Source organism: Magallana gigas, chromosome 8 (assembly GCF_963853765.1).
Source record: "Magallana gigas chromosome 8, xbMagGiga1.1, whole genome shotgun sequence".
Classification (NCBI taxonomy): Eukaryota; Metazoa; Mollusca; class Bivalvia; order Ostreida; family Ostreidae; genus Magallana; species Magallana gigas.
The window spans coordinates 46,150,864-46,178,089 of record NC_088860.1 but is presented as its reverse complement, the minus strand read 5'-3'; the positions used below and the strand labels follow the sequence as shown (position 1 = coordinate 46,178,089).

At 32.6% G+C, this 27,226-nt stretch overlaps 2 protein-coding genes and 2 long non-coding RNA genes across 5 annotated transcripts in view; 2 read left to right on the top strand and 2 right to left on the bottom strand.

Moving 5' to 3' along the window:
* LOC105343664 (uncharacterized) overlaps positions 1 to 27,226 on the top strand; it is a 63,625-nt gene that overhangs the window by 7,912 nt on the left and 28,487 nt on the right. The window lies entirely within an intron of this gene.
* LOC136270492 (uncharacterized) lies at positions 126 to 8,864 on the bottom strand. Its single transcript, XM_066068027.1, has 5 exons — positions 8,760 to 8,864; positions 3,689 to 3,949; positions 3,431 to 3,508; positions 2,498 to 2,734; positions 126 to 373 (listed from the first exon to the last, which is right to left on the bottom strand). Exons 1-5 carry the CDS (start codon positions 8,767 to 8,769, stop codon positions 129 to 131), a joined length of 831 nt encoding a protein of 276 aa, XP_065924099.1. The 5' UTR covers positions 8,770 to 8,864; the 3' UTR covers positions 126 to 128.
* LOC136270483 (uncharacterized) lies at positions 10,458 to 10,945 on the bottom strand. The gene is made up of 2 exons (XR_010708227.1): positions 10,749 to 10,945; positions 10,458 to 10,576 (listed from the first exon to the last, which is right to left on the bottom strand). It is a non-coding gene; the product is annotated as an uncharacterized lncRNA (long non-coding RNA).
* LOC136270915 (uncharacterized) lies at positions 14,699 to 17,884 on the top strand. Its single transcript, XR_010708780.1, has 5 exons — positions 14,699 to 14,733; positions 14,943 to 15,181; positions 15,282 to 15,359; positions 15,716 to 15,956; positions 17,656 to 17,884. It is a non-coding gene; the product is annotated as an uncharacterized lncRNA (long non-coding RNA).

The following is a 27,226-nucleotide window of genomic DNA, read 5'->3' as shown; positions in this document are numbered from 1 at the left end:
CTTTTAATATCATATATCTATCAAATTTTATTTTCCCGTATTGAAGGTTATAAATAATAACCAGCAATTATGAGCAACAGTCTAAAGATAATCAGCAGAACACAAAAAAGAGGATGATACAAATACGTTTATTCTTTAGAGCAAACAGCGCATACGAGTTCTCTTCCTTGCACATAGGGTGGACACTTCAAGGAGCCACACCGAGCTTCTACGGAATAGAATAGTTTACCATTGTTATTGGTGTGACCGCCATGCAAGGTGTCTGGATCGTCATCAACACAAGTGTACATGGTACCGGCTGGATGGTTATACCGTCCTGCCATTAGATATCCATGGTACTCCAACCTCCATCCTTTGTAACATGTTTTTCTTGCTAGAATACAAGATAGTTCATTTATGTGAGAGGTTGAATAGAGAAGTTACGGAACAATTTTGTATGAAACTGCTTTTAAAAACTGTTACTTGACATTTTTGCGTGCAATTTGATTTGAAATAAAAACTTATTTTTATAATATCAAGAATTTTACAAAATTTATTGAGTTTGCCTAGATATGTGTTTAGTATTATTTTGACATAATGAAACATAATGGTCAGAGATGTTAAATTTTAGATAAGGGCTTTAAAGGGGCATGGTCACGATTTTGATCAAATTTTATTTTGATGTTTTTATTATTTACAATGCTTTAGGAATGCATTTATAATGATCAAATGAAATTTGGGTGCCAGTCAATTATTTTTAAGCAAGATACAGGGTTCACAACTCATCGTCATGTAAACAAGGCTCCGACTAAGACCTCTTTAAAGGTTGTCTGGACAAATCGGAAGATGAAAACCCCATGTTATATCAATACATGTACTGAGCGCAGCGAGACTTAATGATAACACGCATATATAAGAAAATCAGGGAAACGGATAGCTGAATTAGGGGTATTAAGGGCAAAATAACATTCTTCCAGCTTATGGGCGCCGCCATATTTGCCGCTATTTTGTTAAAAAAAAAGTTAACACGATTATCAGAGGACTGACACTTACGATGTTTATTGCCCTTAAACTCGATTAAACTTTTCAAGGCATTAACCGAAAGTAATTTTAATGAAAATAATTGAATATGCAAACCTTATTACTTCTAACATTCATTTAGTTATAGACTAATTTCACGTATGTCTTATCAAATTATAATACTAGTAGATGAAAAACAAAATTATTACCATCAAGAAACCGGACTTATAGATACTAAAGAAAGTAGCAAATTTCAATTCATCAATATCGGAATTAAATTAGCACTGAAAGAAACAAAATATCGGAATCAATGGCCTTTCTTTGGCCATTTCCGAAGAAAACTTGTTTTACGCATAAAACATAACGTCATAATTAACGATGTGCACGCTACGTTTAGTTTAAGGAAGGAGTTTCTCGTTATCAAACATACTTCTTATAATAAGAAATTCATATTATTTTGATACAGTCAAACAGATCATATTACCAAATTATTCTATCAGTTTAGTCAAATTTGACCTTTTTATTTTTGCATAAAGGTCAGATCAAGGTCACTACCTTTTTCCTCAACGTAAAGGATGATAAAAACAAGTGTAGCTATTTGTAGTTTTGTAGACATTTGTTTAAAATTTGAAGATTCTATTTTTCAATGAAATGATAGAATATCAGAATGTCTATCAGCTTATACTACTAAATTGGAATAAATATTATACTATAATTGATATTGCTTAGCCCTCATTTCCTCTAATTTTCTACAATTTTGAAGAAATTTTGATTATTTTTTAATGCTTCCAATAATAAAATATTTTTGAAGAAATTTGTATTATGAAGACTTTATATAAAGATATAAATTGACAGAAAAGCTAATATATCGACCATTTAATAAGAGAGAAAAACTGATGTTAGTGATTTTTTTCACAAACATCAATGTATAGAATGGACGCTTTGAAAAGCTTATGGAAATGTAACTTGATAGGCGAATCATATTTTAAAAACATATTCTGAAACCCAATTATAATATCATTAGTTCACATTTGTAAAAAAAAAATCCAACATCAATTTTATTGTTTTTAAAATGCTAAATCAGACTCATTAATCTGCAACAATTCTGAATCGTGATACTTGTGATATTTTCCTACGACAATATTACGCCAAAAATATAGTCCTTGTTAGATTCTAAACATTGATTACTTTTCTATGCCAAGTTGAATGATAGTAAAATAGAAAGAAACATATACTATTTTAATTTCCTTTCATTTTGATTTAATGAACAATTAATTAAATTTACGTTTGACAAGTCGAAAACCAGAAAAGACTCCTTCCTTAACGTCGGTTTATGATTTGAGTAGGCAGGCGGATCCTACTGTGCACGTTTCAGGTTATTTCTTTTCTTTCTTTTAAAAAAACCAAAGTGTACTGTCTCTGTTTAAACCCCAAAAGATCTGCGCTCGGCCCACGGTAACATCGTTTACATATTAATAAAAATATTCATCTGTTTCACCTGGGAACATTTTGACGACGGATCTATTTCGAAGAAGGCAAACAGCACAGGGGATATCATGTTGATGAAGCGTTGGCAGTTTGCCAGGAGATGTGTTTGTCTCATATTCCGCGCCAAATACATATGCTTTTTTTCCATTAATCCCATCCTTGTAAACCCCCCACTCCGGATCTTTTGGTAAACAAAGAGGATCAACTGCTGCTCCCACGTGATGATACCCTGATCCACCAGTAAAGCCTGTGATAATGGCATTGAAAATATGCAATAAGGTTATGTGTTTGGTGTTATAAATGTATCGATAGGTACTAAATGCACCGAAAACTGCTCCATACACCAGTAAACCATAGTATGTGTATGCGATCTAGCATTTCGAAACAGATGTAAAACCAGAGAGGTTTTCTGAGTCATATATACATATTCACTATCTTTCCTCCTATTAAATTGAATTGACTGATTTGAGTGATATTTATGCATAACACAGACGACACAATCACTAAATATAGGGCGTTTGAATACAATTTCCTTGTTTCGAAGAACAAGAACCCACTTTGCGGGTCACACCGGGTAACGACCTGATATTATATCTACGCTAATGAACATTTCATTGATTTAAATATTTGTAAACAATGAATGAATCCCATTTATTAAAATATTATCAGACCAAAGGTTATGTCTATCGGTTAACAGAATGAAAAATAACATTGTGTAATTAGAAACTTTAGCGCTGTGTACTATTTTGGTCAGTAGACTTTGGCTGTTCCAAAAACTCTCCCTTTAACCATAATTGCGGAAAGGGAATATAAAGGTAAACAATGTTGATTCAGTAATTTCTTTGCAAGATTTGGTCTGAAATTTGCAACAGTTATTTTCTTAGAGCGCTATTGTATTACAGATTACAGGACGCTACAGAAGAACATATTAAATAAAACATACCAGAGAGAACAACCTCGGCATTCGTAGGACATGTCCTCTTCCCCCATCTTGTGTAAACAACGCTACTCTTATTTGTGCCTTGGAATATAAGTAAACATTACGTAAAATGGGACGAGTTTGGACCTGACGATTTTCAGATTTTCTTCCACGTTCGATTCTTAGCATTTTTGGATTGTGAGTTACATATAAAAAGTCACAAATATAGTGTCGATAGTATTATCAATTACACATATATTTATTTTGATTGAATTAATATACCTTGTATCTTTAATAAAGTAACCTCTGCCTTTTCTTTAAAGGCCTTCATTGATTTAACTGATTTCTCAATATAATCTGTAAACGTTTTGAATTCTCGCCTCCAAGCCTCTGCTTGATTCGATCCTGAATTAGTCGACGCTTGTCCTGTTAGTTGTCCTGTCAGATAACCTTGTAGCACGACCTTAGTACTAGCCTCATTTGTTTCAGCAAATGCAATGATCACAAGCAGAGGAAAAGCAAGTTCAGCCATCATGTGAAATACTAAAAAATGCACATATGTAACGGTTGTATTGCAGTGTGACGATTAAGGTTTTGTTTTTTAAAGATTTATCAACCTTAAGAAACCCTATGATAAATGTTTTAATGGTATTAAAGGGGCATGGTCATGATTTTGGTCAAAATAATGTTTCTGATTTTAATGTTTACACTGCTTCAGTAAAGCATTTTTAATAGCCAACCAAAGTTTGAGTGTCATTCGTTGAGATATAAGCAAGTTACAGAGCTTACAGCTCTTTGCTATGTAAACAAAGCTTTTGTTTATAATTTGAACGGTGAAGTGAAAACTTCTGTTTGAGACCAAAAATGAGTGTGGTTAACAATATAATCGGTTTATTTATGCTAAATATGAATAAAAAGATAGAGAATCAGCTTTAAAAAGAACTTTTATCGTTAAGTGAACTAATGTAAACAAAAACAGGACACAAGCCTTGTTTACATGACAAATAATTGTAAGCCCTGTATATTGCTTATAACTTTACTACTGACTCTCAAATTCCATTTAATAATTGAAAATGCATTTATAAAGCATTGTTAAAATAAAAACAGAAAAACAGAATTTGACCACAATCGTGACCATGCCCCTTTGATGGAGTACATGAGATTTGTAAGAAAGAAAAGATATCATGTTACAATGCATATTTATAAAACTCAAGTTGTAAAAAAAAAATTACGGTTATGGAACATGCTCCTCTAGAATTTCCATTAAAAAGATTAATTTCTGTTAACAATATAAACTAACATATATATGCAGGGTGCGTCTTTTTACCCCAATGATACCCCAATGAACCCCAATGATACCCCAATGTACCCCAATGATACCCCAATGAACCCCAATGATATTAAGTATGTTCATAATTGATACACTTAATGATTTTTATGTACCAACATGTTACACAAATGAATGAAATTTCAACTACGCGGCGTTTTTTTCACCGATTGATTTCCGAGTGAACCCATTGTTATTCCAACCAAATTTCGTTGATACCCTCACGAACCACAATAAACTTGAAATGACTTCTGCGCAATGATTCATTCATCAATGAACTTTATTTGTATTTAAAAGCTGGTTATATAATGGGATTATCTCCTTTATATGATCAGGTTTTCCCAATGGAAAGCCTTATTTATAGTATTGTTTACCCATTCTTCTATTTCGGCAATGTTGATGGCGGTCCATACGTATTTATTATTTTATCTCAGATGAAATTTATTTACTCATAAAAAAAGAAATATATATATTTAGCTCCTCCAAAAAATAAACAGATAAATCTTGACAAAATTTGAAGGCACCCGCCTGCAGGTTTAAAACAATCAACCTACGACATAAAGCGCACTTGTAAATAAAAATTACATCAAATTTGAAGGCGCCTAAACAAGGAGGACTAGTAATGATTAAGGGACTTGGGGTCGTTTGACACATAAAGATTTCGATGCAGGTTCCAACAAATATAATGATGGGGACAGTTTAATAAAGGATTTACATTAGAATCTAATTTCACCTATGTGACACAAGCCCTACATGTAGTTTTGGTAATATAGGTTTTAATAATTACCAATCGGGTTCAAAGAATGTTCATTTTTATAAAAGGAAATACATGTTAACGTAAACAAAGCTTGTTTTAATTGTAGAGTAGCTTGAATTTAGTCCTACACTCGCTCCTTCGTAATATTCCCGAGTTTACGGAGTGACGATCCCACTGCTTATGGGTAATTAAGAACAACTGCATACTTAATACCATCATTTTATGAAATATCAACATGTAGTGTTTAAGTAACAACATATAATGGAAAAGAATTAGCATGTAATGTTAAACTATGAACATGTAATGTTAAAGTGTCAGCATGTAATGTTGAAGTATCAGCATGTAATGTTGAAGTATCAGCATGTCATGTTGAAGTATTAGCATGTAATGTTCAAGTTTAAGCATAATGTTGAAGTATCATCACCTAATGAAGACTATCTGCACAAGGCAGCTGAGGCGTTCCATAGTTTTGATTTTAAAATCTGTTCGTCGCACTATAATGGGGAATAACAAAGAAAATGAAGTGGGACACAATGAACGACAAATGGTATTAGGACTACATCCCCGGTTTCTCCGGCCAAAGAATTATAAATAAATCGCCTCTGTTACTGTAGGCAGGAGACACTGATTTTGGTAATCTAAATAGTAGGATTAACGAAATTTAATTGTTCTCATATATATCAGGAGGAGGGTATTTTCAGCATACCTAATTACCTAACCATCTACTTGATATGAATATCTTTAAGGTAATAGCTATCTTAAGTATACCTCATAAATTGGGTTGAGATATACCAGAATTATTTTCATGAGTTACTGAACCATTCTCACTACAGATCGAAGATATTTTCCCCTGATTTTTTCCGAGCATACTCAGCGGAGAAAGTACTCCAAAACTTTTATAGCCTCGGTCTTTTGAGTCATACTCAGTGAAGCATATATTCAGAGTACATGGTACGAGAATGAGTACCGGTTTAAAATACTACAGACTCATCTTTTAAAAAACTTAATAGCTCCTTCATTGCCCAATATATGAAGCATACTTGCATATGCATTTATTTTTCATGTTCTTGGATGTGAATTATCTACATTTACATTTGAAAAAAAAATTGTCTCGACCATGCGGTGTTTTTGTATTATTATCTTTGTTTATATCAAAATAATTTAGCTCTTTTAAATATTTATTAAATAAATATTTTTTTTTGTCCAGGGTAAATAGGGCATTGTAAATTTGTAATATCAAATTATTTCTAAAAAGTCAATATCGGTTTCTGATGTAAAATCTGTTGAATGAGAGAACCCCTCAGTCCCCAATTGTTTTTTTGAAAACAGTCTTTAAATTCTCTTTTTGGACAGTAATAAAAAATACATGTATAGAGAAATTTGACCTTGGAAATAAATTTTATATACATGTATTATCATCCATTTTAGTTTGGTTTTCCTCCTCTAAATATTCAGCCATGGTTTTGGTTTTTAGCTCACCTGAGCTGAAAGCTCAAGTGAGCTATTCTGATCACATTTTGTCCCTCGTCCGTCCGTCCGTCCGTCCGTCCGTCTTTCTGTCCGTCTGTAAACCTTTTACAGACGCTTCTCTAAAACCGCTTGGCCAATTTCAACCAAATTTGGCACAAAGCATCCATATGGGATGGCGAATATAAATTGCAGAAATGAAAGACTGAGCTTTATTCAAAGCGGAAAAAACCTCGATATGGGTAGAAAAAAGGGGGGTGCATTTTAATAAAATCTTCTCAAGAATTACTGAGTCAAATTCAACGTAATTTAGCATAAATCGTCCTTAGGCGAAGGGAAATATAAATTGCAAAAATTAAGGGCTAATTCTGTTTCAAACTTTATTTACGAAAATAATAATAAGACAAAGAAAATGGGGGTCAATTGGTTTCGGGCTCGATATTTCATTTATCGAAAACCATTCTATGTTAGAAGCAGCCATCTTGAACTGAAATAAATTTGCTTGTTGTGTCACATTTACGTGCGAAGGGAATATTTTAAACATCCAAAATATATTTGTGCCGTTTATGTGAAGTAAATTGAGGTTAAATATTTCATTGCGTTGACATTTAAATTTGTGACGGTAGTTTTAGCTTGTATTGATTTTCGTTTAGCATGTTAAGTTTCTTTTCGTTTGACTTGAGAGGAACCATAGTCTTTATTTTAGAATTTAAAATTATTACATGTAGACAGGTAAATCAGACATCGAATCGTTTACATGAACCTGCGCGAAATCTGATGCAGTAGCAACATAAAATAATATTCATTATGTTGGTAAATGTTATTCGGTACGACGTAATGGTTGATTAATGCAATATGTTTTATTAAGATGCTCAGCAATTTCGATCTAAACGGAGATTATTCTCGCTGCTAGAAATACATAAGTATATAAATGATAAGAAATAAATCGTTTTTTCTTTGTTTTGGTACATTTTTCTCTTGTTTTTATTGTTTACAAATTTCTATTTCTATTCAGTATACCGGTGATATACCCCCACTTTCAAACCTGATTTAAGAATGAATAGAAAGACCACTGACCTTAATGATGAAATTTCCCATTCCAAAAGGTAACAATTAAACTGTAACTCTAATGGTATTATCAGATTAAACTATTGTAATGACATATTTAAACGTCATCAAAATAGACTTCTTTGAATTTCATTGAATTCCATATCGAACAATATCGAAGAACGTAGTCTATATATTATGATTAACACGACCTGAGTTCAAATACATTACTTTAATATAATTTGTTTTATTATTGAAATATATCAAACCATTACTGAATCAAAGATTGGTTTTCTTACGAGATTTTCCATATCTCTTTTCATCATATTTATTTTCAAAAAGGTCATTTGATATTAAAAAAACAGCTTTAATGAATTCAAGTTGATTTAAAGATGATAAAACATACTAAAACATTTACACCATTTTTATTTCATGACATTTATAATCAAATTTACGCAGAATTGTTATTGCTTTGGCACATTTCTTTTCGAACTTATCTTTACAAATAATGATTACACATAATGATTAAAAATCATGTTTTGTGCTAAAAACAGTAAAATGGAGAAGAACCTTCCAAACATCGACTAGAATTTGATTTACTGCACACACGTACCAAATGTTTCAATGAAGCTATCGCATGCATCGCCAAGACAAATAATATTGACTTAAAATTGACGCTTACAACTATGCAAGTTGAACAAAGGTGCTCTTTTTTACCTGCTAAACACAAGTTTAAATATAATTAAATACGTTACCGAAAAGCATCCTAGTCGTCTGTATACCATATATTTTTACTTGTTTTTCCAATATCTGAGAATCGTATAGAAATGCTGACAAAACGTATATGACTTTTATTTCGATGTAAAATATTGTTTTCTACTTGCAACAGTTTGTTCAAATACTCCCGTCTGATTTTCGTGATACAAAATCAAAATTGTGTAAACATATCCACCTAGTAAATAACAATCTAAACCGTTATCAAAAAGTTAAGAGATCGTAAATATTTCAAATTGGTGTACCAGATGTCATAACAGGTTGCTATAGACATTGGACAAAAGATATCTTAAATTATATTGTTTGCATGTATAAAAAAATAAAGGAAGCCAAAATACATGTATGCATCAATTTTGCCCCGAAAATATTAAGCAGATTCATCATACATTACCTGTTTCAATTCGTTCTGAAACATAGATTAATTCATATTATTCTAATTTAACATGGTTGATATTATGAAGTATATTTATACAATGATACAATTTTGAAAGAAAAGGAGACTAATTACATTTAAATTTAATTACAATTTAATACTTTTCCTATTTCACCTTTGACTAAGCTTTAGTGCACACATTTATTCATTTCTTTCGTACATAAAGATTAAATCTGTGCAAGCCCAGAGTGATCGAACTAGGTAAACAGAATGTGAAAAGAGATAATTTAAATAGGGTCGAAAAAACGCCCTTCAATTCTCACAAAAGGCTGTTTCAATAAGACATTTAAAGCAAAGATATTGGTTTTTGGTTTTCGCCCTTATCCCACATAATGGAATATTCTTTTCATAGGGTTTAAAAAAGTAATTTTTACGTTTGATATTTTCTCCTTGATGAAAACCAACTTTACGTTGCTATTTAAGACATAATGTTATCAAATTAAAATATCTGATCAGAAGTCTTGTCATGGATGTAATGATGTTCCTTCCTGTTAATAGTATTTTAGGGGGGGGGGGCGGTAACATATTGCGCAGAGATTATTTTCATGTTTTAAATGTATGTCACACCATTACCTTAAACTGACAAAAACACCCCTAGCCCCTTTGTGACTTCAAAGTTTATGCCTGCATTTAAAGAAAACACTTGTACGCTGCATTAGATATACCTCCAGTCTTGTGATCGTTGCAATTTTGAAAATCTAATAATACTTCGGTGGACAGCAATATTGTTGGTAGAAGTTGGTTGAACTTGTTCACTTTAAAACAGTAAAAATAATGCTGATCCGCTCCATTTACTAAAATGAATGTCAGCCAAAAGCTACGGTCTGAACGGTTTTTGTTATTGATTATTGATAAATCAACGCAAATAGAAAAATAAGCCCCAATTGCCAATGAACTTATCTACAATGTTTATAATACCTAAATAATTGACAATCGTTGGATAGATGTGAATAAAGCTTTTATTTTGGCATCATTTGTATGATTTTGTAGTAAAATAATTCAAGAAAATAACACTGGTAATGCATAAAAATATTGTAAGTAACGTTGTAGCTTATCATACTTCCCGATATTTTCCAAATTGTATTGTTCCTTTTTATTCATTTCAATTTTGCTTATGCACTGCATTCCACTTGTCTAAACACAGCCTGGTGTATTATAGGACCGATGTCCATAAATCAGCATTTACCCTTTATTCAACGTGATTATAATTACTCGTTTTCTAAGTTTATCATGGGATAAAAGCATGTATGGTGTCTGGATGCTCGTCAACACAGGTATATGTTGTGGCGGCTGGATGATTAAAATACCCCGCCATCAGGTAACCTTTGTATTCCAACGTCCATCCCTCGTAACAGGTCTTTTTTGCTACAGTGACACAATTTGTTTCTAAAAATCGATGCTTAGGTCGATGCATCAAAAAATTTCTCTGCCAAGATATTGATTTTTGAAAGTAGACGCAAAGGCAATGTCTATGCGATCAACAGGTTTCAAGCTTCATTTTAAATGCTTATCGAAATGATAAAAAACACCTCTTTACCGGGAAACATCTTTACAATTGATTTCTTTGGTATCAGGCAAACAGCACATGGAACATCATGATCATGAAAATTGCGCATGTATCCAGATAAGGTATTTGTCTGATACTCCGCGCCATATATGTAGGCTTTCTGGCCATCAGTCCCATCTCTATAGACCCCCCCACTCAGGTTCCCGGGGTAAGCACAGGGGTTCCACAGCTGCTACCTAATTGTTGTAAAGTGATACTCCAATATAACTTTGGATAGAGTTAATTTTTTTATTCATCATGAAATTATGTTACAAACCCAACCAAATGGAACCACGTCGATACTAATTTAAGCATATTTACCAGAGTGAACCAAGTTCAGCGTTGGTAGGACATGTCTTTTTTTCCCATCTTGTGAAAACAACGCCACTGTTTCCATGTTTATTTTCTTTTAAAAGGAGAAATATATAAAGCAAGCGCTTTTGACTCGAAATACATGCGTCAATGATAGCTTAACGCCTAGTATTTACATATTAATATTGTTATAGTATCAACTAACCCCATTAGGATTCATTTTGAAATACAATTTTACCTTGAATCATTCTTATAGCATCTGCTTTTTCTTCATGAATGCACGTTTAATATTTATTGCTTGACACGTCCAAACAGTAGAAAATCCGGCCTGCAGAAAACCTTTCAGTATGTCCTTATAGTTCCCTGTAGAATTTGCAGCTTGAGACATGACGAACAGGGTTAGAAGAATAGGAAAAATCGTCATCTGTTAAAACAACCCAACGATATGGACGTTAACACAAACAATGAAATTGTAGCACTATATTCAAATGTTTGAAATCAGTATTAAGTGGACAATCCATTATCTTAACGTATCTGATATCTTACATGATGTGTTTGTTTTATATTTTAGTCAATAAAAGTCAATTAGGCTTTTGCAGCATGAAAATAGTGTATATGCATGGTTGGTTTTGATTTTGTATGAGGTGAAGATACATGCCGCCATTATATATATGAAATGTTAAGTTCACACATTTCTGCTTTACAAATTAAAACAATATCAATCCGACGAACTCTTAAAAGAGAAATCAGTCGAGCAAGAAAATATTTTTTTAACCAAAGCATTTTACAAAACAAAATGTATTAATTTCTTATTAAAGCATCGATTAAAGGTTATTGATTGTTTTCGTTATAAATATATTACGAAGTACGTTAAAACAGGGAAGACCTGTTGAAAATAACTCTCTCTCTCTCTCTATCTCTCTCTCTCTCTCTCTCTCTCTGTTTAATTAACATATTTGTCCGAAAAAAATCCTAATGTGTCCAAACAAATATCTAATCCGTACGGACAAAACACTAGTTCGTCCAAACAAATGACCTATTTATCCGAAAAAAACAAATAAGGTATTCGTCCGACGAAACACTGTAACAAAGACAGAAATTAAATTAATTTTGATAATTTAATTCTCTAAAATAAAACCGGTATTTGTTTTTTGAATGACGTTTATCTGCACAGAATTGAAATGTTACGTTGAATACAAAATTGTATATATAGATGTCAATGCATATCAATTCAAATACTTTAGAACTGTTTACATTACATGTTAATTTAAGCACCCCACTGCTTAAACTCATACATGTACACTATCTGAAAATAAAGCGTTTTTATTGTGCCAGTCATAGGTTATAGGTTATCTTTTCTTAAAAACAGTTTTATGATCAGTTTTGTAATTTGTTGATTGAAAAGAAAAACAACCCAAAAAAGTGATTGTAATATTGTAAGCTCATAGCAACATAAGGTGTTTTGTGACCTACATAAATAAAATAATCAATATTTGTTGTTATTCAGTGCCAATTTCGTCGTAGAAAAAGTAAACTGTATTGCTCAGTCATTTTCAGATTCGTCATACATTTAATATTCGTTAAAAACCAATGAAAAAATCAATTATTACAACAGCAACAAACGCCAGGTATGGTAATTACACATCAAAATGAAATGACAAGTGTTTAAAGATATCAGCGTTGATATAGTATTTAGATATCAACTTCACATTCATTTATTTATATCCAGTGAATGAATATATACATATCATTATATTTAATTGACAACGACACTCTTAAACTTAATTATGGTGAACATAACACATGTACATGTGCACAAATTTATACATTTATACAATTAAGTAATTAAAGTTTAACAAAGCATTTAAAACATTTTAAATATGTGTTGTTTAAGGTGGCTCTATACACCCACAGTTTATTCCAATTTTCATTAGAAGACCACAACACATATTCTTATCAAATATTAAAATGATGATAGGGATACTATAGGTATTTTTAAAGAATTTTTTAATGTTTTTTCGTGATTTTGTAAAATATTTTTTTAAAAGACAGCTATTTGCAAATTGAGAGAAATTTGTTTGTCATATGATGGATATTTCCTTCGGACACATAAAAAAATATAACACTTCTTAACATTCAAAAATGTTATTATTGCAATTTTTTTTTAGTATTTCCCGAAACCATAATTTTTCATATTTTCCTACTCTGTTGGCAAATCATCTGAAAAAGTTGCTTGATGTTAAAAGAAAATGTATTTTAATAAATGTGACGTAAAAAATTGAATGAAAACCATTGCAAATAAACTCAAAAAATATTTTAAATTTTATTTGGTATGAAAGTTCCTTAGGTAAGGGTTATCGTTCCTAAGTCCCAAGGCCCAAACACCTTAGGGACTTTTCATTTCTGAGTCGAAGAAAATTTCCTAAATATAATGTTGGAATGATAAATACATACATATTTCATTATAGACTTCGCCCTGTGTAAGTGAATATATTCGCCTTAATGCAAAACAAAGTCAAATAAATAAAGGGGAACATTGACTAGGCTAATAGGATTTATGTATCCCAACCTGAGAGAAATTCAAAGCAACCCTCTCATCCCCGTAAGGTGTCGATATTAATGTGCATTAAAGTATATTATAATTGAAATATTTTCACCGGTTTAGAATTTTCTTTCACGGTATTCAACCAAAAATACGTTTTAGAAATTTTTGGAAAGTTAAAAAATTTATTGTTCTCAGCGGGAATCGAACTCATGACCGACTGATTTGTAGTGAATCCACACACCCACTGCGCTACGGTGTAACATATCCATAATGGTAAAGAAACTATTTAAAAAATCATATTTTATTTTATTGTTTATTTCGATAAATAATACTACACAACGTGAAGGTGTCACATACCACATTACTTGTAAGTAATGAATTTTCCAATTATCAAATTAAATCTGCATGTATTCATTTAACAAATTTTTTGAAAAGAGCGGTTCCCATAGAATTCGCCTCAGTTTAAATCGGCCAGTACCGGAATTGCATGCTTCCATATTTACTTGTTTGCGTACTGCGTCATCAAAAAGTGGTGTATAGAGCCACCTTAAGTGTTGTTCTTAAAAACTGTTCAAAATTTTACATAGCTGGCCATAAGACCAACGTTTTAAAAATGGGAATTTAAAGAAAGTTGATTTTTTGTATTTTTGGACTTTAACCCGAATAAATCATTATCAGTGTAAATAATTTATTGCATTTTTTTCTCATTTTTGTTAAAGTTTAATTTACGTTTTTCAAGGATTGAGAGTGGAAATGTTTGACAATGTAACATAAAAAACATATACATTCTAATATTTTATCTATAGTAATGATTATTTCTTGTACAAAATTATCAATCTAAATTACTGTGAGATTTCGAAAATTAGAAACAATGAACATGATATACTTGATACTGTTATTTAATGCTTTTAACTTTGAACTAATGTGAATTTCTTGTTTGAGTCAATTCAGAGAGTTCGATTCGATTCTTGGTATCACATTTCAATTCAATTATGATATTTCATGACAATCGAGAGAAATGTTCATCTATATTTACGAATCACATATAAATACTGTGAATTAAGATTTTTCATATTGTAAAACAAACAACGGCCAATTCTATTGTTAAAACGTTTCAAGGTATGATGGTCGTTACATGCATTGTATGCCTCTAGTTGACAAAATAGAAGAAAACATTGAGTAAAAAGTTGTCTCAATTAGATATATCAAACAGCAAGTTGTACCAAATTTTAGATATTTTTTTATCTTATTGCAGTAGACGAACTGGTCGATTTTTGATATGAATACAGCATGCCTTATTTATAAATGTTATCTATTTTAATATCTAGTACCCAATCCAAGACGATGCAAATCCTAATGCTGTTAATGCTCGTTGGTGTTACACAAGCTGAGACAAACACCGGAAGTGGTAAAGACATTCTGCAGCGTTGTCTGACAGGACAACTGTCGTCTGCTCTAGAATCATTCAAAGTAGAAGATTTGAGGCAGAAATGCAAAAATATTACTGACGTTATCGAGAAATTAATGAGAAAGTTGAAGGAAAACATTAAGTCTGAAGTTAAGACACGTAAGATAATACATAAATACTTAACTATACTTTATAATACATTTCAAGGATCTTTATTTCATAATATAAAAACTGTCTAAATTAATTATAAATGTAACAGACACTGGTAACAGTAGTGTAGTTTACACCAGGTGGGGAAAGAAAACGTGCCCATCTACTGCCGAATTAGTCCATTCAGGTAATGTAAACTATTGTTATATGTCGTAGAGATATACGTCTTTGTATTTTATAAAAGAGCATGCATTAATTCATTTTTAGTGTGTATAATGATGCACTGACTGAGCAAAATATGAAAACAAATAATAAAAACATGTTATAAAAATAATAATAGAAAAATTAATGAAAAGCGTACAAGAAACCTGTGAGTGAAACATGTGATTTATAGTTCGATATTTCTGTAGCAAAATAATTTAATGATCAATTCAAAATGTTCTTGTTCATTAAAAACATGTTATTGAAACAAAGTTTCATATTGTAGATTAATTGATTTTCCAAACTATTGTGTCTTATTTGTTTTTATAACTTTTTGTGCAGGGTTTACTGGAGGCTCTCGTCATTCGGCGAAAGGATCAGCTGTAGAACCTACCTCTCTGTTTACCGAGGAATCCAGAGTGGGGTATATACATTGATGGGCATGATGGACCAAAAAATTACATTCATGGTGCGGAATATGAGACTGGTTCTTTTAGGGGATACATAAAATCACTTCAGAATCACGATGTTCCGTGTGCTGTTTGTCTGGTTCGCCAAAAATCTGTTATTATGATGTTTCCAGGTTAGTACAGCAAACAACAACAAATATGTTTCTTGTAAATGTATAGAAATTTCTATATCTATGTATTGACAATATTGTTTCTTAAACCAAAAAGGTAAATAAAAAATTTTTTTGACACAGTTTTAGGTGTAGTTGAAACATGTTTTAGACTGTGGGAGAATTTTTATGCATTTATATATGAAAACAATATTTATTTTGTGTTTGCGTTTCAAATCAGAAATCTAGTGAGTGTTTTGTTTTGTTTTGACTCAATCAAGGTAATCGATTGAAATTTATTCGTTGTTTCTCGTCGTTGTCGTTGACGTTATTGTCGTAAACTTTTGAATTTCTTCATCAGAACCACAGGGCTATTTACAGCTTAACCTGGCACAAAGCATTCTTGGGGAAAGAGCTTTCAAGTTGGTTTAAATGGAAAGCCAAGTTTTCTTTAGAGGGATGATCATTTAGAATTGTTTAATTTATAGGTTGGTTTTTAAAAGCAAGTAGCCAAAAAGCCTATTTTTGTAAAACATCCTAAGGAAGTGTAGATTAAATTTTGTTCAAAAAATGATCCCCTTGGCTAGGGTAGTGTCACAATGGGGGGGGGGGGGGGGGGTTCATAGGAATATTTAGAGAAAAAATCATTGAAAATCTTCTCAAGAACAATTTTGCCCGAAAAACTGTAACCTATTTCGAATAATCATTCGGTACATTTAACTTTGTTCAAACACCCCACTCTATGCCAAGAGATCATGATCCCTAGGAGTAGAGTGGTGTCACAATGTGGGGTCGAATAATTTTTTGAAGGAAAAAAAATATATAGATTAATATCTAAAGTCTTATCAAAAGCCATTAGGTCAGACAACATGTTATTTGTGTGGAAGTATCCTAGGGTATGTTGATCCAAGGTTCTTTAGATTGTGATCAGTAGGGGAGTAAGGTAGATCCAGAAAAGATGGTGGGCGCATTTTAACATATAGGAGTGTTAGGAGTAAATAGAGAAAGACGACTTTAAAAATCTGCTTAAAACCCATTATGCCTGAAAAGTTGTACTTTTTGTGGAAACATCCTCAAATAGTGTATATTGGATGTTTTAGGGTTAGGTTATAATAAAAGGGGGTGTCGAATTATACATAACAGTAGATGGAGAAAACCTTTTTGAAAATTCTTCTGAATGCATTTGGCCAGAAACGCTGTTACTTATGTGGAAGCATCCACAGGTTGTGTAGATTAAAGTTTGTTTTAATCATGATCCCATGGGAAGGGTCTGGCTACAATGAAAAGGAAGGGGGAGGGGGCCGGCTTGATTTTTTTTTTACAATGGAATAAATAGAAACATTATTTTGCATATCTTATTTTGCAAAAAAAAAAGTTCAAAAGGAGCTGAATGTTTCATATAAGAATATGTGTAGAAAAAATTGAACATTATTATGAATAAGATCTACTGTATATTAAGTTGTGTAGGTAATTTCTATTTTGATCTAGTTTTATTTGATCAGTAATGACAATTGTTGTTCCAGTGATCGCTGTGGCCCATGGACCTCTTGTTAAATAAATATGGTGGAAACGGTTTTTCTGAAATTTTTGGAAAAAAAATATTTTTATCACTATTTAGAAATATTTGGATTTTTTGTGACCCTTTTTTGTTTTTGATTATGTGCATTAATTTACACATTTTCACAGAATAAATATATTTCATAAGGATGTAATGCCGTTGTAGCAAGAAAAACCTGTTACAAAGGATGGACACTCGAGTATCATGGTTACCTAATGGCGGGGTATTTTAACCACGCAGCTGGAACAACTTTCACTTGTGTTGACAGTCATCCCGACACTCTACGTGGAGGCTCCAAAAGTACAGAAGGTAAACTGTTTTACATGGTAGAGGCTACATGCAACGCTTTGCAATGTCCTCCTTATTTGGAAGGAAGAGCGATTGTGTGAGCTGTTTGTTCTAAAGAATAAAACACTAATTTTGCTAAACTTTCGTGTTTTCAATATTGAATATCGTTGTTCAGGATGCGGGAAACTGTCTTAAATCCCCTGTGTGCCACTGTAAGCCCCATGTCGCCCTCTGTACGCCCCTGTCATCCCTTGGAAGCCACTGTATACCCCTGTGCATGCCCCTGGCATCCCCTGTACAACAATTGAAATCACATATGTCATATTTTGAGCTATAAGTCAATATAAGTCCATGACAATCCCCTGTACGGTTTTCATCTGCTCGCTAATTAGATAAATTGCCTTTAAATAATTCGGATTTTAAAAAAATTATATTAAGCATTCATGTTTTAGACAGTGCTTGTTTTTCTTTGCATTTCATAGAGGGCAATATTATTAAAAACGTGAATAATTTTGACTAAACATTGACACAGATCAAGATAATTCTATAGTTGTATACCGATAAACCGGGTATTTTATAACAGGCATTTAAAAATATAACCTTGTTCTGTAATTTGTAATAAAAAGAAAAGAAAAAAAGACAAACAAGTAAAGGAGTGCGTGAAATCTGCAATGTTCTGTGCCATGTAACCTGCCTGAGCTAAAACGCATAATAACACAACATGATCAGCACGCGCAGATAACCACACACAGATCGAAATGATGAAATGACCCACGTGTTGTATTTCGTTGACATGTCCCGTCGGTGAGTTTTACTTTCGATTAGTTGACTTTCGATGAGTTGTCAGATTCGGCGAGTTGTCTTTCGATGAGGTGTCCGGTACCGGAAATGATCACTTATAATTTGACTGTTTTCTCAAGTATAATGATGCATAGAATTAAATAGGTCTTTAAGAAATTCATGTAAATCGCTGGTATTTGTTGTCAGCTTTTTTGTGTATAAATGTTGAGAGAGAGAGAGAGAGAGAGAGAGAGAGAGAGAGAGAGAGAGAGAGAGAGAGATTGCATTAATTTTTAATTGAAAGTTACTAAAAGTTTACGTGGAAATTAATTTCCTAATAAGTACATGTTTTGTATAATAAGTTTATTTTTAATTCATCAATGTTTTATTCTACACCAGATTTAACTAATAAGTAAACATGCAATCCTAATTATTTAAATTAACTTAGAGCTCTCAAATTGATACTCTCTCTCTCTCTTTCTCTCTCTCTCTCTTTCTCTCTCTCTCTCTCAGTATCTAAATAACCTCCTACATGTATAGAAAACACATTTACATGTTCTGACCTTGGCGGCAGACTTCTGTTCACTGGCAATTAATTAACACTAATTAAAAATAGATTTTAGAAATAAATGAAATTGATAATGAGAATAAATCATCAGCTGAAATTCAATTCAAGAGTCTAATATGCCGGTCAGAAACATACAAACATACTAAAATAATGTATTAGGCAAACTTATATAAGCTATTGAAGCTTTATTTTGCTATTCACGGGAAATCAATGAAGATGTAACCAAGAACTTGGAATAAAAAAAAAGAAGAAAGGTGTACTCTATCGTTACATACCTGCTTATAAATTCTACATTCTGACTGATTTATTGGTATTAGTGCGCACCTATATGTCTAGATATATACAAAATTAAAAACCATGTGCCGGGCTTTATCTTAGTTTCTATTGTATTGTTTATTACCAAGAATTATGTGATTCATAGATTTAAAATATAAATATGTAAAGTGTACATATATCCGTAGACAATTAAAAAAAAATAAATAGTTCACTCTATGTTGTATTATTTTTGGCTGTTTTTCAAATATAAGGGAGCAAGGATGTTTCCAAGCTCTAAAGGAATACAGGCCCTAAGGGCTTTCACACCTAATTTAAAAAATAATTCCCGCCCTCACCTGAGGTTTACCACCCGGTGAATCTCAAATCTTTAGTTGTAAGCATGATTATTTAAGTATCAATATATTATTAACTAAAACACACCATTTCTAACATTACTATAACAGTGTGTCTTGTGATTCGGCGCTGTTAAGTGCAAATATTGACTTATAGCTCAAAATATAACATATGTGATTTCAATAGTTGTACAGGGGATGTCAGGGGCATGCACAGGGGTATACAGTGGCTTCCAGGGGATGAAAGGGGCGTACAGAGGGTGACAGGGGCTTACAGTGGCACACAGGGGATGTGTACAGGGGCGCACAGGGGATGACAGGGTATACAGGGACTCTGTACAGTGGCACACAGGGGGTGTACAGGGGATGACAGTGAAAACACAGGGGGTGACAGGGGAAGACAGGGGATTTTCATACGGACAGGGGTTTTTAAAGCCAGTAGTTTTATTTCTATGAACTATTCAAAATTAAATCCCGCAAAAAATTAGGTCACGGCCATAGTCACAACTTAAGTTTTGTCAACAATAAACCATATAATGGCGAAAGTAATATTTCTACAAATTGGACTTTAAGCCAACGAATATTGAATCCTCAAATCAAGTATAGTCTTGCTATTCTATGTTCCAAAAATTGACGAGATATATTGTTTCGTTGAACGAATATCGGTTACTAAAGACAGATAGTCCTGTTTTAAATTGACTAAAAACGTTAACGTCGCCGACTTCACAGGCGCAATGAAAGATAGAAACAAGATGGATTAAGCTCGGGGAAAAAACTATGCATATAGCACAAATACTCAGTTGTGCAAATTGTATGTTGAAAAATTATTTGCACATATGTGTTTGGCTGTAATACATTTTGTGGGTGTGGCAGTAACCATATTTTGGACATCAACTAGCCCGAAAGAGAATTGTAGAGAATATGTGAATAATTGGTCAAAAGAATGAGTAACGCAATCTGACGTGTAGGGTTTTCATACTGTAAACGAAGAAACATACGGTAAAACAACGGGAAACTCCAAGAAACTAACTTATGATTTTCGAAAAAATGCGTGAACAAGTAAGATGGCAAGTAGTAAAGTGTTGTTTTCAGTTGTAATGTTAAAAGCACAAGAGGCTCAGCCTGATATAAAGATTGGGATTTCTATTAACTGTACGTGTGTCATCTTGACATGATGTTTTGAACGTTACCGTGTGCCGTGGTGACAAAACATGCTGTTTTTAAAACTTGATAACAAAAATACCTTTTCATCAAAGGACATGAAACTTTGTATGCCAATAAAAGAAGTGTGATTGCATAAAAGAATCAGTGAGTCGTGATTTTTATGAAAAAAATATGATAAACAACTACATTGCTTTCGTATATTTTTTATTGACCCTCGTCATTATTGCTTCTTTTGAAAATACGAATACAATATCATGAAAATATATTCATGGATTGTAGAACCTCTGTTTCTGTTTTATTGAATTGACATCTATTTTAAAGGAAATGCTTAATATTTGGTCTGGTTCAAAACAGTTATCTAACATTACGATTAGTATACAACATTCACACTAAATTGTCAATATGCGTCCTTAACCTACCCCCGCCATGCAAGTACAATTATATCAAACATGTAACCTGTTCCCAAAAACTAAACCTTTTCCAGCCTCTAAAATCCCATGGGTCTGCCTCAGCATCGACGTCTGTGGATTGCATCAGAATCACTAGATGCATCATCTATTTAAATTTGATAAAGATTAAACCAATAAAAACTATGATTTGTCTATCAAAAGGGACTTTTCTAAATACTTTAACCAGCTCAAAAACCTTAACGTTATCCAGCATAAAAAACAAATGGCTGAGATTCAGAATTCAACCCTATCAAGTGCATACGTATCATAAGATGCATCATTCATTAAAGTTTGGTGATTTTCGCAGCAGTTAAAACTACGATACAGTCATGAGAGGACAACTACACTAAAAAATTAACCAACCCCAAAAACATACTGTGGTTTTTACATATCCTTGAAACTGTGATTTTCACTATATCCACGAAAATTGATACCCTTGAATATTAATGAAACCACAGTAAATCGCATTTCTTTCTACACATTTGATTGTAAAACACAGTGTTATATGTTATGTTGTAAGGACGTTTTTAGATGAGGGACGTTTAAAATTAAATCGTAAAACCTGCTACATATATATCTATATATCAATAGAAAGATAAAATTGTGAATTTTGTAAAAAAAAAAAAAAAAATAAGAATAATGGACATGTAACTTAGTGCTAGAATATATTGGGCACACACAATATGAGAAAAATAGACAAAAGTATGCCTCTAAATACAGTAAACCTATGCATTTTAGGCTCCCCTTAACAGCAGAATGCAAATAAATCAGCCATTTTAATTTATATGCATTTTCAAAGCCCTTATGCATCGTTTTATAGTATTTTCAGGGTACATTCGCCGGCTTTTTAAAGTGTTATATTGCACGCTAAAAAGTCTCACAAAATTATTTTTGAAAGTTTTTCTACATACTTTTTTCAAAAGATAAACATCTATATAATGCAATTGAGAATTTAAAAAACTAATTTTCATGTATTAAAATAGCAGGAAAGATTCTATTCCTAGCTTTTTTCCAGTGAAAACTCCCTGAATGTTATACAAAACTGTGTTTGTCTACCTGGAGCTCAAATTCAGCATTCAATCATCAGTGTCATAAAACACATAATCCACGTATGTTAGGTAAAGTTAGGACCAGTAGTTATTTAGAAATGACTTTTAAAGTACACCTGCTCCAAAGTAAGGCTTAAGTCCATAATTAGGTCCAGATGCATAATCTGTGCAAATTTAGTTTTCCCCTACTTCGGTACGGTGAGCTAGAGAGGAAATAGTCCACATAAAAGAACAAAAATAAGTTTCACGAATCAAATATATGAAAATGTGACAGTTTTCGTGCACAATTTAACTACCCTTTTTAATCCTATTGCGGGTACCTATAACATTAGACATGCATAAATAGTTTAACTAAAACCGATTTAACAGAATACATAGGGTAAAAACCAGTCAAATTGTCACAATTTCGGTTATATCTGAACTTTCTTCGGCAAGTTTTTTTTTTAAGTACTAAGGCTAACATCGCACGTGTAGGGAACACTGCGGGATCCAAACATGTTTCCACTGAACCATCCCGATAACGCGTGTTGAATTTCGTTATCAACTAAGTAATTTTAAAGGTCTCTGCCAGCTCCATATGTTCCTTATCGCCATTCGAACCTTCGTGAATCGCATCACCCTCTCTTTCAAAATTGTAGGCGTACACGTAATGGGTAGCACTCGGTACTCCTTCCAGTCACATGACTTCGACTGATTTGTTTATCCGATATGGCTGTGGAAGCGTGACCGGTGAAGCGGTTTACGTTATCTTCTACAGAATTTCTATTGCTGAATATAGTTTTACCTTTTCCATTGTAAAAACTTTGAAGGCGTCCTAGGTTGTTTCTTTATACTTTGGGTATTTGTCTCCTTTCATTCTGATGGGTATGCTGCTCTGCATTTTCTTCAGAAAGTTGCTATTCAATGCGGACAATTGATTTGTTTTTCTTCAAAACTTTTATGTTTTTCATTACCGTATATTTGCTTTGTCTGCCAAAAACTAGATAAAATAGGGTCTTAGGAATTTTCTGTTGGAATCAAAGCTTCCTATTCTGTGCAGTGTTTAAATGTACAGTTTATTCACAATAGTTTCGTCTATTCCCATGCCTTGTTTCAGTACATCTTTTTCAAAATGAATTGCAGTTTAACGTGTGTGTGTGTGTGTGTGTGCGCGCGCGCGTGCGTGCGTGCGTGCGTGTGCCTTTTCTTTTATTTCGTTAATTAAACATTATTTTCCATTGATGGTTAATGTTATTCTTAAATATGAGATTTATGAAAAGCTAACGAAACGACATTGCAACCTCTCGTTCCACTTTTTTGGTTTCTGTTAAACCTCTGTAATTGTGTCTAAGTGTCTCCTTCTTCTTCTTGTACGAATTCTTATCCGTCATTGATTCCATCGTTATTCTTATTTCTTTGGTTATATTATTGATGTATCCTTCCTCGCTATTAAGCATAAAAGTTGGCTTAAGTATTTTGATTGTTAGCGATGCCATTCATGATGTCCTTTATCTAATAATCATGTACTTGTTTGTGTTCCTCTTTAGAAACTCCAGAATTCTCATCTGTTTCTATTGTATTGGTTAAATGTTTCTTTGAAACAGGCATTTAAAGTATTGGGTGTACTGTTTAACTTGTACACTAGTTAATAGCACACAGTTGTAGGTATAAGTTCTATTCACCGTTCATTACTATATGCTGTACTGATTCTGAATATAGAAAATGAAATTGTGTAATAAAAGTAACAGCAATCAATCCATAAAACACCCTTGAAGAATACTTCTACATGTTCCATTAATATTTTTCATTAGAGGTCCATTATTTCAATATATTGTTTTTGTAAAACATCTCTGCCAGAAAAAAAGTCACTATTATATATGTACATGCATTGTCAAACATGTATACTTTTTTTTTTATCTTTTTAGGATAAAGCCTAGTAATTGGTTTTCTTAATTTTCTGTCACCTTATGTATTTCATAACTTTATTTTTTATTGAGAACAGCAATTCTTTATTCTTCATAAATCTTCATAATTTTTTTTTATTTTTGGAGTATTGTTTCACAATCTTAAATATTTCTTGAAAAATGCATTAAATGTTGATTAACGGTTACTTGACAGGGTCCTTCAAAATCTGTAATATGAACACATATTTTGAAAAATATGTAAGGTTCTGTTAATAATGGATACCTAATTTAAGCTGTTATTTTTGTAAAGTTTTTAGTGAAGACATGGAGGGGTTTTAAATATTTTATCACACTGATCTGTTTATCCGATATGGCTGTGGTAGCGTGACCGGTGAAGCGGTTCATGCACAGGATGAATGACCATCTTTAAGTCCTCCTTAAAGATAGCTTAAAGGTGTTTAAAGGTAGCTTAAAGACGATCTTTAAGCCACCTTTAAGCTACCTTTAAGCTATAAGTATTGCTTAAAGGTGGCTTAAAGAAAGCGTAAAGATGGCTTAAAGGCAGCTTAAAGACTATCTTTAAGCCCCCTTTAAGCCACCTTTAAGGACAACTTATAGGTCCTTAATGTCCAAACTTCTTTAAGCCACCTTTAAGCTACCTTTAAGCCACCTTTAAGCCATTAAAAAAAAATCATTCAATATTGTGCTTAATTTCCAACAAAATGTATTAACTTTATGAAAGAAAAGGTTTTAAAACGGTTTTTGTTCTAGAAAGAAAAATGAAAAAAAAACACAAAAAAAAACGGCCACGGCGAGAATTGAACCCGGGACCCTTAGTTTACTAGCATCACCACACATCCTCTACGCCACGGCAACTTACATATAAATGAGCGTTTTTATATCCTATATATCAGTGGATATTGAATCACTGTATTGAATGTGTTTACTTGAAAAGATTTTGACAAACCATTCAGTTTGTAACAATCAATTATATCTAATTTATAAATTACATGCATGCATGTATTTAGAATGAAATACGGAACTTGGTCTTCAGTGAACAAAAATATATTATACCTAAATGGAAACCTTTAGGTTCACTATAGTAGGCTTTCTTAGTTAATAAATTTAAACCGAGTAGATATAAGTTCATCTAATTTATAGCTATAAAAATGTAAGAAAGAAATGAAATCATTTCTTTTATTAAATGCTTTGATACTATTAGGGCATTTGTTCAATTTCCCGCAATTTCCCGGTTTTCATGATTGCGGCGCCGTTCCAATATGTTTAAATATTTACATGTAATTGTATGTACATGTACATGATTTTTAAACTATCAATTCTATAACAAACAAAATTACCAATTACCGGTGACGTATTTACTGCATGTGGCAATTGCAAATGACTTGTACATACAATTGTATGATGTGCCATGCCGGGTATATTTGACATATTTACCCTTATACATATATTTAAATAATCAACCCCTATTTATGATCACCGGTACATTAATTAATTAGCCTCAAGATTTTAGTCTTACATACATGTATCGTTAATTTGTAGACGTAACATCTTTGAAACCCAGAGCTAGGAAATAATACTTTGAAAATGAATTACAAATGTAAATTAACTTTTATTCACTAGACTTATCGTATACTCGTACATACTAAGATTCAACGCCTTTAGAAACCCTGACGTGCACCTGGGCACACGACACACCTGTTGTGTATATCTTGTATATTCTGTGTTAGTTCCAGGGGTTTTCTTAAGTTGGAAAAACAATAGACTTTAATTAGATATACACAAACATGCACCTGGGCACACGACACAACTGCTGTGTATATCTTGTATATTCTGTGTTAGTTCCAGGGGTTTTCTTAAGTTGGACAAACAATAGACTCTAATTAGATATACACAAACGAACAAAACTATGTCTAGACAAACAAAGCAGTAATATCCTGCCCGATATAACAAAGGCAGTTGAGAGTCTTTTCATCTTTAACATGTATCTAGCAGATCTAGAGTTAGAAATAATGAAAATTGAAAAAAAAATACAAATCTTAAACCGATTAACAAATTAAATCATGCATTTTTGGTTCATTATCTTTATTTTGTTTAATAACCGGATGAACTGAGAGAGAGAGAGAGAGAGAGAGAGAGAGAGAGAGAGAGAGAGAGAGAGAGAGAGATTTTTCACCGATTAATTTATAATAGGAAACAAACATACTTTATTTAGTTTTATGCACATATTAAGATACAGAGACTGCGCTCATACCTACAATAATTTTGAAACCCCCCTAAAATTATAAAGAATTTTATAACGGCAATCTGTGTCCATCAGAGCGGTGCTGATGATAGCGATCTGTGTTTAATGGAGCGACGATTAAAACCGCCTGGAACACCCCCCCTCTTCCTTGGAAATTATATTATCACTCGGATGACCCCCTGGTCTCCCATCTCTATAAAAGAGCTTTTGCATTTAATATATGTTTTTATTGGTCAGCTTCACCAATATTGACTTAAAGGCCACTTAAAGACAGTGTAAAGGCAGTGTAAAGAGAGCGTAAATGCCACTTAAAGATGCTTAAAGGTGGCTTAAAGGTGGCTTAAAGGTAGCTTAAAGAAGTTTGGACATTAAGGACCTATAAGCACTTGCTTAAAGGTGACTTAAAGGCGGCTTAAAGGTTGTATAGCCTTTAAGCTCCTTTAAGTCACCTTTAAGCCACCTTTAAGGACTTGCTTAAAGATGGTTTTTCGCCCTGTGATGTTATCTACTACAGAATTCCCATTGCTGAATATAGTTTTACCTTTTCCATTGTAAAAACTTTGAAGGCGTATAAGGTTTTCCGTTTATACCTTGGGTATTTGTCTTCGTTCATTTTAGTGTGTATGGTGCGCTCTGAATTCTTTTGTGGTAAAGCTGATTCCTTCTTTCATTTCTTCAGAAATT

What these genes read in the sequence shown, in the direction of transcription:
- LOC136270492 (XM_066068027.1), bottom strand. An exon ending in TGCCGAGGTTGTTCTCTCTG is followed by an intron (nt 2,735 to 3,430) that starts GTATGTTTTATT and finishes CCATTATCACAG; the next exon opens with GCTTTACTGGTGGATCAGGG. An exon ending in CGTCGTCAAAATGTTCCCAG is followed by an intron (nt 374 to 2,497) that starts GTGAAACAGATG and finishes CTTGTATTCTAG; the next exon opens with CAAGAAAAACATGTTACAAA.